Source organism: Ascaphus truei, chromosome 7, assembly GCF_040206685.1.
Source record: "Ascaphus truei isolate aAscTru1 chromosome 7, aAscTru1.hap1, whole genome shotgun sequence".
In the NCBI taxonomy this organism is placed as follows: domain Eukaryota; kingdom Metazoa; phylum Chordata; class Amphibia; order Anura; family Ascaphidae; genus Ascaphus; species Ascaphus truei.
In genome coordinates this window covers 89915786-89932939 of record NC_134489.1, presented here as the reverse complement: position 1 = coordinate 89932939, position 17154 = coordinate 89915786, and the positions used below count along the sequence as shown (strand labels likewise).

At 38.3% G+C, this 17154-nt stretch overlaps 1 protein-coding gene across 2 annotated transcripts in view; it reads left to right on the top strand.

Moving 5' to 3' along the window:
- The window catches only part of MBD5 (methyl-CpG binding domain protein 5), a 53046-nt gene extending 36154 nt beyond the window's left edge, over positions 1-16892 (top strand). Inside the window, exons 7-14 of one of the 2 annotated variants that reach the window (XM_075609424.1) lie at positions 408-588; positions 1194-3281; positions 6174-6494; positions 8295-8503; positions 8708-9901; positions 11539-11612; positions 13193-13268; positions 14129-16892. In XM_075609424.1, the coding sequence (XP_075465539.1) occupies positions 408-588; positions 1194-3281; positions 6174-6494; positions 8295-8503; positions 8708-9901; positions 11539-11612; positions 13193-13268; positions 14129-14200 (4215 nt within the window). In that variant the 3' untranslated portion in view covers positions 14201-16892. Of the gene's footprint in view, positions 1-407; positions 589-1193; positions 3282-6173; positions 6495-8294; positions 8504-8707; positions 9902-11538; positions 11633-13192; positions 13269-14128 lie in introns of those variants that run through there. The other variant, XM_075609425.1, reaches the window with a different exon arrangement.
- Positions 16893-17154: the final 262 nt, after the last annotated feature.

The window sequence follows — 17154 nt, the reverse complement described above, 5'->3', positions numbered from 1 at the left end:
GTCACTTTATCTCCCTGTGCCTCAGGCACTAAACATACATTCTGAGCATGTCTGAATGTCTAAAATTGTACACACTGCTCACTACATTGTATTTATTGAAACACTTTGAATCCCTTTGGGAGATGATCACTGTATGATATAAAGTTATTATAATTATTATAGGGCACAAATGAAATGCTAAGTGTTTACATTAAGTATTTGTTTAATTGATAGTGATGCATTTAGTTTTCTAAATATTATTTTAATATACAACTAATAATTTCACGAGACAGAGGTGTGTGTGTGTGTGTGTGTGTGTGTGTGTGTGTGTGTGTGTGTGTGTGTGTGTGTGTGTGTATACGTGTATGTATATAATGACTTTGCTTCAAGTTGTATTGGCTATTTTATTGTAAATATTACTGTTTTAGGTATTTAACTTTGATCCTGGAGCTGCTGTAAAACAGAGAACAGCTGATGATGTTAAAGCTGATGAAGATGTAACAAAGTTATGCATCCATAAGCGGAAGATCATTGCTGTAGCTACACTTCATAAAAGTATGGAAGCACCACACCCATCTCTGGTCTTAACAAGTCCAGGTGGTGGAACAAGTAAGTTGTTTAAAATTGAATTGGTAAATGAAAGAAAAGCCATTTGGTACATTGATACGTGATATATGTTTAGAATGCAAGAAAAAGTCAATTATTTGAGGTGGAGTACCAATTCCCAAATAAATATGTTTATCTAATCGTTTGAAAATTAAGGATTCATCTCCAGTATTAACGTAATATCCTTTAACAAGAAAATTGCAACATAGACACGCAAGTTAATGTTGTCTTCCAGATGAGGAGAATTTGACCAGAAAACGATCAGTGGGAGCTAAATCTTAATGCATCCCAGTGGAAGTGTATTCAATCTTGCAACACCCATTTGTGAGCGGAATTAACTGAACTCCAATCCAGATTTTGGGGGGGATAAAATTAAAACGCCTCCTTTTTATTTCCAAATTAAATGCATAAGGCCAATAATACAGGAGAAATAATCAATTATTTATAATTGATTAAAAATAGAAGGATAATTAATAGTAATAAAAGTAAATTGAGCGGGGACAATTTGTGCATCAGTTAAACATAGCTCAAGATTTTTAAGAGGTCCATATTAAAAGTTGATTTATTTTTAAATGTTTGCAAACTAAAACAATAATACTTTTTTACAGGTTCAACTCCTGTGGTGTCTACACGTACAGCAACTCCAAGATCAATTAGGAATAAGCTACATGAAGGAATTGTAAATTCAGTGCTGCCAGAATGTAAAAACCCATTCAAACTTATGATGAAAGAACTAACTGGAAGTCAGCAACATGAACTTCTTTCTGCTTATCCAAGACAAAGGTTAGGTAGTAGTGAACATGGACAGAAATCTCCGTTTCGTGGGGGTCATGGTGGCATGCCAAGTCCAGCTTCATCGGGATCACAAATGTATGGAGATGGATCCATCTCTCCTAGGACAGACCCATTGGGAAGCCCTGATGCATATACAAGAAACAATCCCAACTTTCATGCCCCACCTAATTCTAGTCCTATTCACATTAACAGAACTCCTCTGTCTCCACATTCAATAATGTTGCATGGTTCACCAGTGCAGTCATCTTGTGCAATGGCTGGAAGGACTAATATACCTCTGTCCCCAACTTTAACTAAAAAGAGTCCAGTGTTGAAGAAAACCCTTTGTAACTATTCAACCAACATGGATATGTCACGGGCAATGCTTCACCATAAACCAACTCAAGTTCCACCACCGCCTCTGCCGCCATGTGCTCTTCAGAGAAAGTCATTAACCTCTTCAGAGAAGGATCCACTCGGTATTCTTGACCCCATTCCTAGTAAACCAGTTCATCCGAATCCTATCATGATCAACACTGCTTTTCATTCAAATGTTCACTCTCAGGTACCTGTGATGAATGTAAACATGCCACCCGCTGTTGTTCCTTTGCCAAGTAATCTCCCTTTGCCAACTGTAAAACCTGGTCACATGAACCATGGTAATCACGTTCAAAGAATTCAACATTCGGCCTCTACATCTCTATCTCCTTCACCGGTAACATCCCCAGTGCATATGATGGGACCTGGAATTGGAAGGATTGAGGCATCGCCCCAAAGATCACGCTCATCTTCCACATCATCAGATCATGGAAATTTCATGATGCCTCCATTAGGAACACAGTCTGCCTGTAGTGGTATCAAAGTTCCACCAAGATCACCGAGGTCTACTATAGGCTCTCCAAGACCATCAATGCCATCAAGCCCTTCAACTAAGCCTGACGGACATCATCAATACAAAGACATCCATAACCCATTGATAGCTGGAATGAACAATGTATTAAATCCTCCAAACAACGCAGTTTTCCCCCCTGCATCTGCTGGTAATGTCCCTTTGAAGAGTCAGACAGGTTTGCTGGGAATGCCTTTAAACCAGATATTGAACCAGCACAATGCTGCCTCTTTTCCAGCGAGTAGTTTACTTTCAGCAGCAGCCAAAGCACAGCTAGCAAATCAAAATAAACTTGCTGGTAACAATAATAGCAGTACTTCTGGAGCTGTTGTCAGCGGTGGCAACATTGAAGGAAATAGCACTTTAACCACCATGTTTCCTCCCGCTACCAACATACTTTTACCAACAGGTGAAGGGCAAAGTGGACGAGCAGCACTGAGAGACAAGCTAATGTCTCAACAAAAAGACCCCTTAAGAAAAAGAAAACAACCAACTACAGCAGTATTGAATTTACTTAGACAGTCACATATAGATAATACTGGAGTTCCCAAATCGGGACCCGATTTGATGAGAAAACCAGGGCAAAGTTCATTCCCCATGAATTCAATGTCACACCTACTCCAATCTATGAGTTGTCAAAGCACTCATATGAGCAGCAATAGTACCACTGGTTGCGAGAGCTCAAATGTAGTTTTGCCTTGCTCTGCCAATCAGCTTCATTTTGCAGACAGTGTAAACTCTGCTACTCTTCATAATTCATTGGCACACAATTTACCTGTAAGAGGGGAAGGCATTTCCTGCCAAAATGCAAACACCAACTTTGTTCATGGTGGCAGTCCAGTTCCAAGTAACCATATTGCAGGCCTAATCAATCAGATGCAAACTAGTGGAAACTATGGGATGCCAAGTCATCCTGTTGCTATAGGGAACACCTTACATCTGAACCAAGCCCAGCCAAGACTACAAACATCAACCACTCAAATGATCCCAAACAGCATTGTAAACAGCTGTAATCAAACAAGTTCGGATGCAGGTATGGTTTTGCTTTGAGTATGGTTCCCATCTGTTCATTTTATAAACATTTTGTGGATATTATCTTCACATAATATAATGTCTTATGTAAAATACGTTCAGTAGCTAATATTCCAATGTGTGTGTATACTGTCAAAGTTTAGTTCAGTGCTATTTGTAAAAACAAGGAAAAGATTCTAGCAACTATCAAAGTTTAATTTTTTAATTTTTTTTAAGGTTTTTGGTAAGTCGTCTTGTGCTTTTGTGATTCTTATTTTATAATTTATTGAATAGTTGGCAAAGTAGAGAATGTTTGTTTATTTTTTCAAAATTGTTAAAGGTATCGTCATGAAAAGGTTTAGAGCCTTATAAAGTAACTAAAGCAACAGCAGACGTTATTGCACCTGTTACCGACGTGACTGCAAGCTACAACATTGCACCAGTTTCCGCACAGTAAGACACTAAATCACGTCATTGTCTGCTACAGCTATAAATTAAAAATAATCTTAATAATTGACTGAATTATTTTGATAAATGTTAAATAACAGACTTTTTGCCCCTTTGTAACTATTTATAAGTACAGATGTTGCAAGACTTGCTGTTCCCTGCACCATGGACCAACACACCGAAAACAGTTAATTTTGCGACCCGGGAGGATTAAAGCAGGACCCCTGCAGCGTTAATTCTACCGGGCCAACCAGTCTGGAAGAGCTCAGCGCAGAGGAGCTCTAGAGCGAAGCAGTCTCGGTCTCCCCAGAGACTCTGTGTCTCTCTATCTCCCCAGAGAGATGCTGTCTCTCTCTGTGTGCTCAGATAGAAGCTGTCCCCGTACCCGTCCTGCTCCTTGATGACGTAGATAATCGAATATCGGTATTTACATCACAATGGGGAATACTATAAGATTATATTCGGTCATCTACATCAGGGGGGGGCAAATTGAGGAGCGCAAAATTTTCTGAGGGGAGCGCGGCTGTTACAGAGGCCCTGCGCTTCCCTTGAAGGCATTTAAAATAAATGCAGGGGATCGCGCAAAGCTTCTGTAACTTTTTACTTACCTTGGTTCCAGTGACGCGGATGTCATTTGACGCCGGGGGGGGGGGCGCACGAGCTGGAGGGGAGAAGAGACGGGGGGGCGCATTAAGGTAAGTTTGTGCACCCCTGATCTACATCATCAAGGGGGTTGGACAGGACATTTAAATAATTGAAATGTCCTGGCCAACCCCCTTCATAACGTAAATCAGGGGGGCACAATCTTCTTCCCCTGCTGGCTTTCCCCCTCTCCTCGCGACACCTCCCCCTCCCCCCCTTACTTTGATTCAGACGTCCTGGCGTTGTCATGTCAATGTGACGTCTCATGACCCCACAGCGTCATTTGACACCGCGTTGCCATGGCGACGCGTCGCCAGGAGTGTCTGAATCAAGGTAAGTAAGGTTTACAGAGGCCATGCAGCTCCCCCGGCGTTAATTTAAATGCCTTCGGGAAGCTTGCACGGGGCCTCTGTAATCCCCGCGCCCCCTGCAGATAATGGGGGCGCGCGCCCCCCCTTTGCGCACCGCTGACGTCGATGACCGAATATGTCACTATAGTATTCCACATCGTGATATAAATACAGCTGTTCGGTTATTTACATCAGAGGTGCCCAAACTTTTGGCCCTGTGCGCCCCCCCCCCCCTGTCTGGTCAGCCCCAATGCTCGTGCCCCCCTCCTCCCCCTACCTGGTATCTGATGTCAAAAAAAAAAGTACAGCTGCAAAGGGATAAAGTAGTCCCAATGTCTTCTAATGAGATCTGCAAATACGTTCCATGACTTTTACTGACATGGCTTAAATAAAAAGCAGTTACGTTTTTAACTTAACTCATATTTTGAATTCTAAGATGGCGATTTGTTTTCTTTCTAAAAATGAGGAATATGTGTACCACTAACTGTTTCACTTTTGAGACATGGAAATGCTTTTTGCACACGGTATTTTTGTCTTCTGCACCAATTTATTAGCTGTGAGATGCAACAGAAGGATTGCAGAAGGAGCACCAGTAGGTCATGATATGAAGTTTAAAAAAAAAAAGAGACGCTTCAAAGCATAGGGCTGTTAAAGTTCATTAATTCCCTTGATCTTTTTTTGTATTTAATTACTTTCTTTAATATAGAATGCACCTTCCTAAGAGCTGGGAAGGCTCTCTAGCCAAATGAGAGGCATCATACTTTGAAAGCAATTTAGTGCTGCACACTACTCTCTGCATTGGTACACTATAATCACTGGCATTTTGGGTCTACTTGACATTTTCCTTTTCTGTTGTCATTTCTCTTCACTTTAAAGCAGCAATACTACTTTCCCCCTATTTCATTCTTGTTTTTATATGTAAAACATGTGACCAAGTATTATTCTACATTCTTACCTAAGCAGGCAAGCGTTTGGTGCTCCTGTTATAAATCTAGTTGTGTGCCTAACATTGTGGGCCGCCTTTCAGTTTTAATCAATCCTTCAGTCAGTGTAACTCAGCAGCTACAATGTATCCTTATATTACTAAGCCAACAATATCTATTTTTAGTTTACAGCTCAAACTACTGGGAACATTAGTTATTCATAGTGAATAATATTTCTAATGTACTCTTCATATCATCAGTCACTTATTTGAGAGATTAGATGTTTCCTATTTAGTGACCGAAGGGCCAATGTGGAAGTTCACGTCAAATGCAAATTCCAATGGGTTACAACACTACAAAATTAGTAGTGTACAAGATTACATACTTACCATGTGGTTCTTTAAATTGCCTTTTTATTGTTTACAAATTATAGTTGAATGCTTAGTTGCTATTAATAGCTTTACTGTGAAATATATTGCTAAATATTTTAATACACGATCTGTTTGTCTTCTCTATAAATATTATTAATACATGTGCTTCTTTGTGTTTTAGGAAGGGCAGGAACTTTGTCGTCTATAGTCATTGCTGGCACGGGCCAACCAGCTATTACAAAGACCACATCTGTCCTCCAGGATGGAGTAATCGTCACCACTGCTTCTGGAAATACACTGCCGAATCAGCTTCCTATTGGGGGTGCTTTTCCTTTTTTCGGGCCTGAGCATCCAGCTCGGTTTACACAGAACACCACAAACAATCTTCCACACTCTGTAAATCCAAATCTCCTGAGTTCGCTACCTATGCCTTTGCCGGTGAATCAACAGCATCTTCTAAATCAGAACATATTACATATGCTACAGCCTTCAACAGGAGAAGGCAAGTCTGAGATCAACCATAACGCTCTAGATTTTTTCATCTCAAATGTAAATGCTGCTTTAGTTTTATTATCCAGTGACGTGAATGAGCAATCATTTCAGCCTGTTCAGATTGAGTTTTTAGCAACCTTGCTTCAAGCCCAAGAAGCTGGACTTTCCCCTTTGACACCTTTCCAGTTAACCGTAAGATCTATTGCAACAAAATAATCACGTGCCCTCAGTAGTACAGATTACTGTCCCAGCAGATCAGTTGCAGCGCAATCAGGGAGATGGAAAGCTGTGACCCGTTTACCTAACCCCGCAGACAACCCTTTACCAAGCGCTTTAAGCAGTGGCACATCTAATCATTTTCTTCTCCCTTCTGCAACTGGGACCTTGAATCCCTAGCTGTTTGAAAGTGTCCTGAGCTCTGGTGACACACTCCACACTCTATCATCCAAAGATTTTCATAGCAACCTCCTTACTCTCAACCATTACCAAAACCACTACATCCTCCGCTGTGGCAGCACTGGCTGTCTCAACACTTGGTGGGACAGCAGTGATGTCAATGGCAAGAAACATTGCTGAACATATCTAATAATGCTGGGAATACATCTGATCCAGCAAAACCCCAATGTAACATAGTGGTGCCACATCTACTTAACCCTCTACTTGGTCTGCTTGGTAAGTGACATTTCTCACCAGTCAAAAAAGAACATTTTGCACATATTATTTTTTCCTGAATTAATTCTAACTATTATGAAATGAAACATTACAGCTAGCGCTTCACATTTAGAACATACAAATGCCACCACAAATTTTGCCACTCGAATATAATTTTACAAACCACCATTGTGCATAGTTTGGCTTTCCCACAAATGCTTACCTGCTTCACCAAAATAAAAATTTACAATACCCATGATTATCACTGTAAAAGCCATGTCTGCAAAAAATGGGCAAAGAGGATAATTCTCTAATCAGTGACCACTGAAACCAAAGCCACTGACTCAGTACGTACCCTAACCCCTACCTCCGCTGAACCTGTAACTTCTGTAAAAAAAAAAGATTTAGCAGTAGCCATTTGGCTTACAGCTAAAATATTACAGCTCTAATAACGACATTAAAAAAAATATTTAATCAGTGTGCATCACTTGTTCCTGGTTTCATGTTTTCGTTTACGTTATTGCTTTTGCTTAAACACATTATAACGGAGTCTAAAAATGTAGGACACTTGGAGCAATCGCTAAGTATTGCAGAATGATTAATCAATCAATATTGAACATGTATATCAGTTGAGAATGGAAGTATTAAAGTTAGCTTTTCCAAATGCATTTTTCACCATAGTTCTGATTTTCAAATCAGGGGGATGCTCAGACTTTTGTGAAACCTTAACTTCCACTTACCAAAATACATTGGGTTTTCAATAATGTGGAACGACGCCTTTTAAAAATGGAATGTGTTGCAATTTGTTATCATTTTGTCAGTTAAGAAATACTTGGATACATCACCATGTGTACTATACATTCCTCTGCCTTCACCAGCTGTCAGTGGCCAACTGTCTACCAGTAATGGCTCCTTATTGATTGTTAGTGCATGGTAGACATCAGCATGTTGGTGAACTCTCCAGTGTAGACTCAGTGATATGTTATGGAATAGAGCAAGGTTATTTGGGAATGCACATGCAGCAGTAGTCCAATCTTTACACATTACAGCATGTTTGTTTCAGCAAGGGAATCCTGATCGTGGGCAATGCCGTAAAATTGACTTTATTAAAAAATAAAAATAACTTTTGACTAATATCTTGCCATTTGGGGAATTGCAGGTGACATGTCATCAATGAACACTCCCTTGAATAACCATCAGCTAACTCATCTCCAGTCGTTACTAAGCAACACTCCGATGTTTCCTCCAAATCAGCAACAACAAATTATCCAAGGGTACCAGAATCTCCAGGCATTAAAAGGGCAAGCTCCTATTCCTGGGCCAACTAACAATTTAAACCCAATGGCCTGTTTGTTCCAAAACTTCCAGGTAACTGTATAAATGATTGCACCTGGTTAGCATTTAGAATGTGTTATATTCCAAAAACACTCCTCCTATCCTAAAACCCATGTATCATGTAATGTTTTTAAAGTAGCTTTTTATTTTTGCATTTCTCAGGCAATCATGATAGAATACAGTACTCTGTATATATTTGTATTACATATCAATTTTCTTACATATTCATTTCTTTAGGTAAGAATGCAAGAAGATTCTACTGTATCAAACAAAAATATGAACAGTCAGATGGGGGTCTCTTTGCTACCTGAGAATCCCAATACTACACTTCCTCCCTTTCCAGATAAGCATTGTAATATGCAGCAAAGAACTGAACAATTATTAGGGCAACAAATTAAAGATGGTTTGAGAGATGGAGACAACTCGGTGGATGCAATCTATAAAGCAGTGGTGGATGCTGCAAGTAAAGGAATGCAGGTAGTAATCACTACAGCTGTTACCAGTACAACACGGATGAGTCCCATCCCAGCTCTGAGTGCCATGAGTGCCTTCACCGCATCAATTGGTGATCCATTAAATCTCTCTAGTGCTGTCAGTGCAGTTATTCATGGAAGGAACATTGGTCATTCTGATCATGAAGTCAGAACAAGAAACACTAGAGGTAACAGGATGAGGAAGAATTTTGATCACGGCAAACACTTGAATGAAGGGGACGCGTTTGCTTATTTCAAATCATCTGGATGCAATACACCTAAAAAACAGTGGAACGGAGGTCAAAGCCCTGGTGAAATGAACAGGTGGAAATGTGAGGAGTATTTGGATCATACCACCCAGATGCACAACAATCCTTGTCAAGCAAGACCTAACAACATGTCTATGCTGCACTCCTTCGAAGGCGAGCAATGCCAGATTTTGATTCCACCAAGAAACTGTCAAAATGATAAAATGCTAGATGATAATTTCAGATTGAACCATTACAAAAGAACTATGATAAGTTTTAAAGAGAGACTGGAGAACACTGTGGAAAGATGTGCACACATAAATGGAAATAGGCCTCAGCAGTATAGAGGATTTGGAGATTTGCTAAGCATTCCTAAGCAAGAACTAGGTATGGAGGAGCAATCTCCAAGTTCTTCAAATAGCTTGGAAAGTTCTTTAGCAAGAGACTACATCCATTACAACGGAGACTTCCATGCCAAAGGCATTAATGGCTGTGCCCCTAGTCCTTCAGACACTAAAAGCATCAGTAGTGAGGATGATCTTAGGATACCGGATTCCCCTTCTTCAAATGAGTTAATACATTATAGACCAAGGACGTTTAATGTGGGCGACTTGGTCTGGGGCCAAATCAAAGGACTGGCTTCATGGCCCGGAAATTTTGTGCGGGAACACATGCACAACTCATATCAACAGAATTCAGAGGAGGCAAAGGTACATATACATTTTACTAATCCTATATAGATTTGAGTTTGACACCATAGTTTTTTATCCTTCCCACAAATCTTTTTAAAACGCCAAGTTTTACAGTAAACTTTTCAAATAGAATGAAGATGACTAGAAACAAATGAAAACAAGTGACTGTTAAATTGAGTTGGCACTGGGTGCTGATGACTTGCTGTGTCTGTGATTGCTGTGCCTGTTTACTGAATGTGCCCCTGCAGTTTGTATATACTAAAGCCTGTGTGATGGATTATCTTTGTCCTAATTTGCTGTGTAACAACTACTACATTCAGGTCCTGTCTTACTACAATGAACACAGCTTTTTGATTGGTAAAATGTATTTATTTTTAAAGAAAGTTAATAAAAATACTTAGTTACATTATTAGTTAGAATATAACTAAAACAGTTTTGCAACACAAGAAAAATGGGGGAGCACAGTATGAGGAAGGATGGATTTAAGGTGTATCTTCTTTAGCTAGTGATCAATGTGGTGAAAACACCTCTATTGAAACATCAGTTTGTGGGGTGGACTCAGTGGATGGGAGGAGAACATACAATTGAGTGTGTATGGAGGTGAAGGAATGAATAAATGAATAAATAACTTACACTGCCTTGTGTAAGTTCCATCAAGTCAAAGAAACCTTGATGTTTCAATAGAGGTGTTTTCACCACATTGATCACCAGCTAAAGAAGACACCTAAAATCCATCCTTCCTCATACTGTGCTCCCCCATTTTTCTTGTGTTCCATTACCATCAAGGGTCCTGGATAGATCCTGCTGGGGTTTTGAGTCACATGAGGACATCTCAAGACAAATACGCAATATCCAAAGGCTGTATGATACCCTTCTTATCTTACACTCTACTTTTAATATCCTATGCACATCACACGGAGATAGCGCCCGGGTACTTTTCCAATAAAACAGTTTTGCCACATAAGGAAAATGTGACTCTGTGCCAAGCTGATGAGAATCATTGCTATATAGCTATACGAAATTAAAATGTCTGAAGAATGCAATTTTTGTTTGGGTTTGGAGGAATGCTAAAGTGCAAATGTATGTGTTTATTACTGCTGCCGTCTAAAACAGGTGAGGTAAATGCAGAGGGCAGGTTTGTGCTGTTCCAGAAAAAGCAGGAGCCAGTGATTGAGGAATATCAATACAATTCCGCCTTTTTAGTATCAAATAATGGCTGTCAAGATTGCACAATTCAGAACTCTTACACTGTTGGTAGTTTAATTGTGCGTTGTTGCTATAGTGCAAGTATACATATTTCAACTAGTTAGACTTAAATATAAGGAGTCTAATCTGTCTTAGATCCTTGAATTAGAGCACCATGTACAATTGGGGCATTCTATGTATGAATGTTGATGGTGTGTTTGGTCTGTGTATAAACAGATGTGATGGAAACGGCAGTTGAGATCTTTCTCAGAAGAAATTTATCAGTACTCCATTTCAAACGCACAATCGCTTTCATCACTAATTAGTGATGTCGATGTCCGTTTTGCAAATGTGTGGTTGCGTTTTCCAGGGTGAGCAGAACCTTACAGAAGTAGGATACTGCGTGGAAAGTTCAACTATTGTTTAATAGCTCAAGGTCTGGGTAACTTGGTGTTCATGCCTTCATTCAGGTGGAGTCCGAGAAGTTGAAGACACTGACGGAAGGCTTGGAAGCTTACAGTCGTGCCCAGAAGAGGAACAGAAAGTAAGGATACTACATTCATCGTAAGAACATGAAGATAGTATAGTATACTAAAGCAACAGACTCCAACTAACAGTAACAATGATCCTAGATATAGGTTGTAAATAGAAAATTCTGGCCGGGAATTCTCAAAGCGCTATCAAGTGTGAATCGGCATTACCTGCCACTAAAGACAATAGCCATTCAGTAATCTGCGGTGCAAACTACAGTATATAGCACTTGCTTGCTCATGAAGCATTCTTGAATTTTGGTGAAGTTATAACTTCATGGTGCAATTTACCCAAAAAATAAAATATCTTAAAAATGAGCTGGATATGATACACTTTAAAGTTGCTAGGTTTTTTTTATTTATTTTATTGCCTGGCTGATTTAGTCTTTTTAAATACAAATTAAAATCAAAAAAGTGTTCAGTAGTGTTCACATGGCAACCTCTGCTGTTTATTCTCAATTCAACCAACCAGGCAGCATTGGGATGTGTTCCATGAGTGACTTCTCAAATAAATAGTTTTATACTGAACTCACCACTATAGAATTAGTTAACATTACTGCTAAGCCCCTTCCACTTTGACAATCCCTGTGATGTCAAAGTGGGAGGGGCTTGGCAGTAATGTTAACTGGTTCTGTAATGATTATTCAAGAGTAAAACGTATTGGGGGGGGGGGGGGAAGTAGAGGTGAAAAGATGAACACTTGTTCATTATGGAGAAATCTTATAATAAAAATAGTAATGGTACTTTTAAATAGAAATGTCTCTGAATCCTATCCCTCCATCCTCTGTTGTATTCAACAGATAGTCAGTCTACCCGCACAGGTTGTATTTAAATATAACGGAAAGACTCTTTACAGATATTACAGCTCGACACCCTCCCCAATGTCCATGATCTCCCCTACTCTCACCCCTTCTTAAAGTCTCTCCAAAGTCACCCAGCTCACTGATTTAATCCCCTACACTGTCCCCACTGTCAGACCTATTACAATGTCCCAGACAAGACTAAATCCAGAGATCCGATCCCTGCCCACTAACCAAGCAAACTCTCAGTGCATTGAACCCATAGCCTGACCATAATGTCCCCACCCCTACCCACCACAAAAAATCTTAACAATTACTCTATGCCCATCACATGAAGTGTTCCATGTATAACCCCACCATAGTTTTACTACCTATTGTACATTGCCCTGAATAAGGGCGCTATATAAATGTTATAACTAAACCCACATGGTAGGAAGCCTGGGAAAATGAATAGACCAAATGATATGAACAGCTGAATTGCGGGGTGCAGAGGAGAAACATTTGTGGAGGAAGAAGACACGAGCAATAAATGGCTCTTTACATTATCATCCTTTTATTATTAATCTGTTAATTTTTTCCAGTTTAAAACTTGATGTAATTGTGGACTCATTTTTAATTGGCCTTATTCAACTGATATATTTGGTACATTGTGTTGTAGCATTTTTGCACCAAAGCAAACAAAAATCTCATTGTAATTAATCTTTCTTTCAGTGTTAGAAATGCAATTGTTTTTGCACTAAGAACTTTCATTAGGAGTTTAACTTATATTGTTTTTATTGTGTGTTCAATTTTAGAAGTGGGACACTAAATAACCATTTAGAAGCTGCTATACACGAGGCAATGAGCGAATTGGACAAAATGTCTGGAAATGTAAGTTTTTATGCCATTTTCCTAATTTTAGATTCATACCGTGTCCAGCATTCTGCAATAAGTTCTGTCAAGTTTACAGTTTTAAATATACATAATTTTTAAATTGATGAGATCAGTGTCAGAGTGCAAGGGGTTATGAATATTTAGATACTTCGCATAGCATGCCAGTCCAATACCAAGGCTTAAATATTGGTGAATTTTCAATTGTCTTTTGGAAAAGATGTGAAATTCGCAAACTTTGACATACACCAGTATCTTACTGAGGGATTCCTTTTTCTTCCCCTCCTAATGTTGTAGATCTTTTTAGACAGCATCATGAAATCCAGCCGTTTTTGCTGCAATATTCATCATGTTTCCAATACCCTTGCTGAAATATGATCATGCAGCAAAAGCTAATTTATGCTGCAAAAGGAAAAAAAATGTAAGGATCCTTTCACAACTTTGTTAAACCCAAATTCTCATGAGTGTTTCCCTGTTGTGAGAATAACATAGACTAAAGGGGCAAATTCACCAGGATCCAACGTTCACTCCCATTGACGTGAATGGCAGGTAACGCTGAATTGGGTGCACCAACTCAAACCAGCACTTGATGAATTTGCCTCCAAGTGTCTTAATAACTCTTCCATTTAGTTGGCTTCGTAGTTTTCTATTTTTCTGTCTTAAATAGCTATTTGTCTGTCAGCATACACATGGTTATATGTACACCAGCCAAATAAGACCTAGGTCATTTGTAGGGTTTATTTTAAGGTAAGGCGTAAGTGGAGAAAATGCATGAACTATATTCTTTGTCAAGGGATATCTCCTACATTGATACAGCATAAACTTCCCTTACTAATTGTCAGTTTTGTCTGTCTTTCTAGGTACATCAGATTCCACAGCGGGACAGGCAGTTGAAACCTCCAAAACCCAAGAGGAGAAAGATTTCTAGATAACATTGAATGTCTAATCATGGTTGAGAACATGCACATATATCTGTATATAGGTATTGATATTAATATATGTATATCAATATTTCTATGGTGACTGATAGATACCACCAGGTGTAAAGTGAAACCGTGGTACATATTTTTGCATTTTGGCAGATGGGTTTCTGCCCATCAAAGTCTGAAAGAAAACGTAAAATCATGTAATTGAAGATGTTTTTTTTTTTTCTATGATGATACAGTTGTGATTACAAAAATAGTCCAAATGTTTCTGATACATTTTCAATGTGTATATAGAAAATCTAGAATTTCATGGTGATACGTGAAATGTAAATAGTGTACAATATTGTCACGTACAAGCGTACTTAATGCACACTATCTTTTACTGTACAAAAATAGTGTACAAAAATTATTTGGGTTTCTATCAAGTCCACATACGAGAGGCTACCAGTGTATAGTGATAAATAATGATACAGCCTAAATGCTTTTATATGATAATGTGAGAGATGCTGTTTTTGTAATTGACGGCAGAGGACAGGCATGATTATGTAATACCTTAATTATGACATTCACTTCACGCTTTTGTGTCTCCATTTCTACCCATTTGGAAGGAACCTTGCCTGGAAGCACTGTGCTCCATTTCAGGTCCCTGTAGGAAAGTGTAATCTTGCACAATCCAAAGGGAAATATGATTGCATGTCAATTGCTTATTTAACAAACTGCAATAATTAATTTTATAGTTTCTCCATCGCTTTATCAGTGGAAGGGCCTTCCGTTGATGTGGTCTCAGACCCTACAGCAACGGAGCAGCAACATTTCATAGTGTTATATATAGATATAGATATATCTATCTATATCTCTGAATCCAATACAAAGTTTCATATTTTAAAGCCACCAGAAAGGCAAACCTATGTTGTAAAGGTGTGAAGAATTGAATGTAATATACTAGCTCCAATTCTGAACTGTCTGGATGCTGTTGGAAAATGACCCAAAACAACACTGATAATATACGTAAAATTCTTCACATTGTAATCTCGGTGTGCCTGTTGGATTGTTGTAATTTTAATTGTGCCTGTTTGCAGCCTGAGCAGCACTCCACATATAGTTTTCATTTATTTCGATTTCTTCATACATTTCTGTGGTGTGCTAAGTGCTACTCAATTCTTTTGTGTTCTAATTGCAAGCCACCCACTGAAGTGAAGGTGTAATTTGCTATATCCCTTCAATTCCACAACTAAACTGACTGACTCTAGCTTTTATTGCTAATTTAAACAATGTTTTTATACTACACTACCGGCTATGTTAAAAAAAAAAAAAAAAAGTTAACAAACTAAGTACTGTCTTGATATTCTAACCTAATAAGCATGTATTACCAATATTCTGGTTTTAACGACCCGTCACACAGTATTAATACATAAGAAGCTGAGGTGGCTGGACTCACTACCAGCAGCTTGATTATTATTATTTTTTTTTTATTTTATCAGTATTATGTAACATATCACAGATTTATTTTATTTAAAAAAAAAAGTATTTATACTGTTAACAGATTATATATAATTGTGGCTGAAACATGCAAGTTATTTTATTAACCAAATTATTTATGTTACGTAAAGTGAAAATGTGAAACGGAAAAAAAACACTATAAATAAATGAGCCTACAATATTGTATTGTAACAAAAGAATTATGATACCTGACATTTTTATCTTAATAATTACATTCTATATGTATATATTTATATATGTATGTGTGTGCAGATAAGTTCTATGTACATATATGTGTATATATACATATATGATGTGGTTGACTATTTTCTTTCTTCACCCAAAACCTGGTGGATTGCAACAAGCTACACTAAACTATGGTGGCCTGAAGTTAAGAATGATCTCTCCGAGTTAGGTTCATTGATGGTCCTTCATGCCATGCCTGGACAAATTGACATGGTCTCCCATACAACTTGTGTGAACCAATCTGTGTGTTTAGTTAACTGATGGGGGGGGGGTTCTCAACTCCAGTCCTCAAGACCCTCCCACCCCCCCCCCCCCCTCAACAGGTCAGGTTTTAAGACTTTCCCAGCTTCAGCAAAAGTGGCTCAGTCAAAGAAATTGAGGCACCATTGCTGAATCAGATATCCTGAAAACCTGACCTGTTGGGGGGGTCTTGAGGACTGGAGTTGAGAACCACAAGTTAACACCTTTTTCTGTTACAAGATGGTGTGCGTGTTACTTTTAAACCGTTAATGTTTGTTCATTTTTTTGTATTAGTCTGCTTTTCTGCTGTTTTGTGTCTACACAGATGTTATTCATAAAGATGTATGTTTGAGTGTGTTTATTTTTTTAAGTTTTAGTTTTCTTTACTAATACTTCATTTGTACCGATCAGCCATTACTTTGATGTTTGAACTGATTCAGTTTGTACTTCCTCATCGTTTTATACTTTACATTAGTAGCCTATGTAAAGTATTTTTGTGCACTCTTTCATTGGTTAATATAGCGTGGGTGCTAGGAGTAATTTGTTTCAGTCCATACCGTTTATTTCGGAGTTTTTATGGTTTTATGTATGCAGTTAATGTAAATATTGTGAGTATCACAGGTCATACAGTGTTGTGACATTTTTAAAAATGTTGCACCTACTTTACGATTAAAAAAAAAAAAAAAAAAATGGTCACATACTTGAAATTCTACCTGTAGAGCCATTTATTTCTGTGTTTAAAGCTAAATTTTATCAGGTGAGCCCTTTGCAAGCAGTGTTGCAGTATTTTTTGTTCAATAAATCTATATTTTTCTTTGCTATAAAACGTGTCAAAAAAAGTACAAAAAGATCTGTGTTTACATTTTACAAAACAAATCCTACAAAAGACTATATTCCTTGAAATCCTAAATAACATGAACATTTAATTTTTTATGTTTTTCCTTAAATCCGAACTATGAAGAGTTGACCTGCTTTAGTAGTACATTGTATTCAGA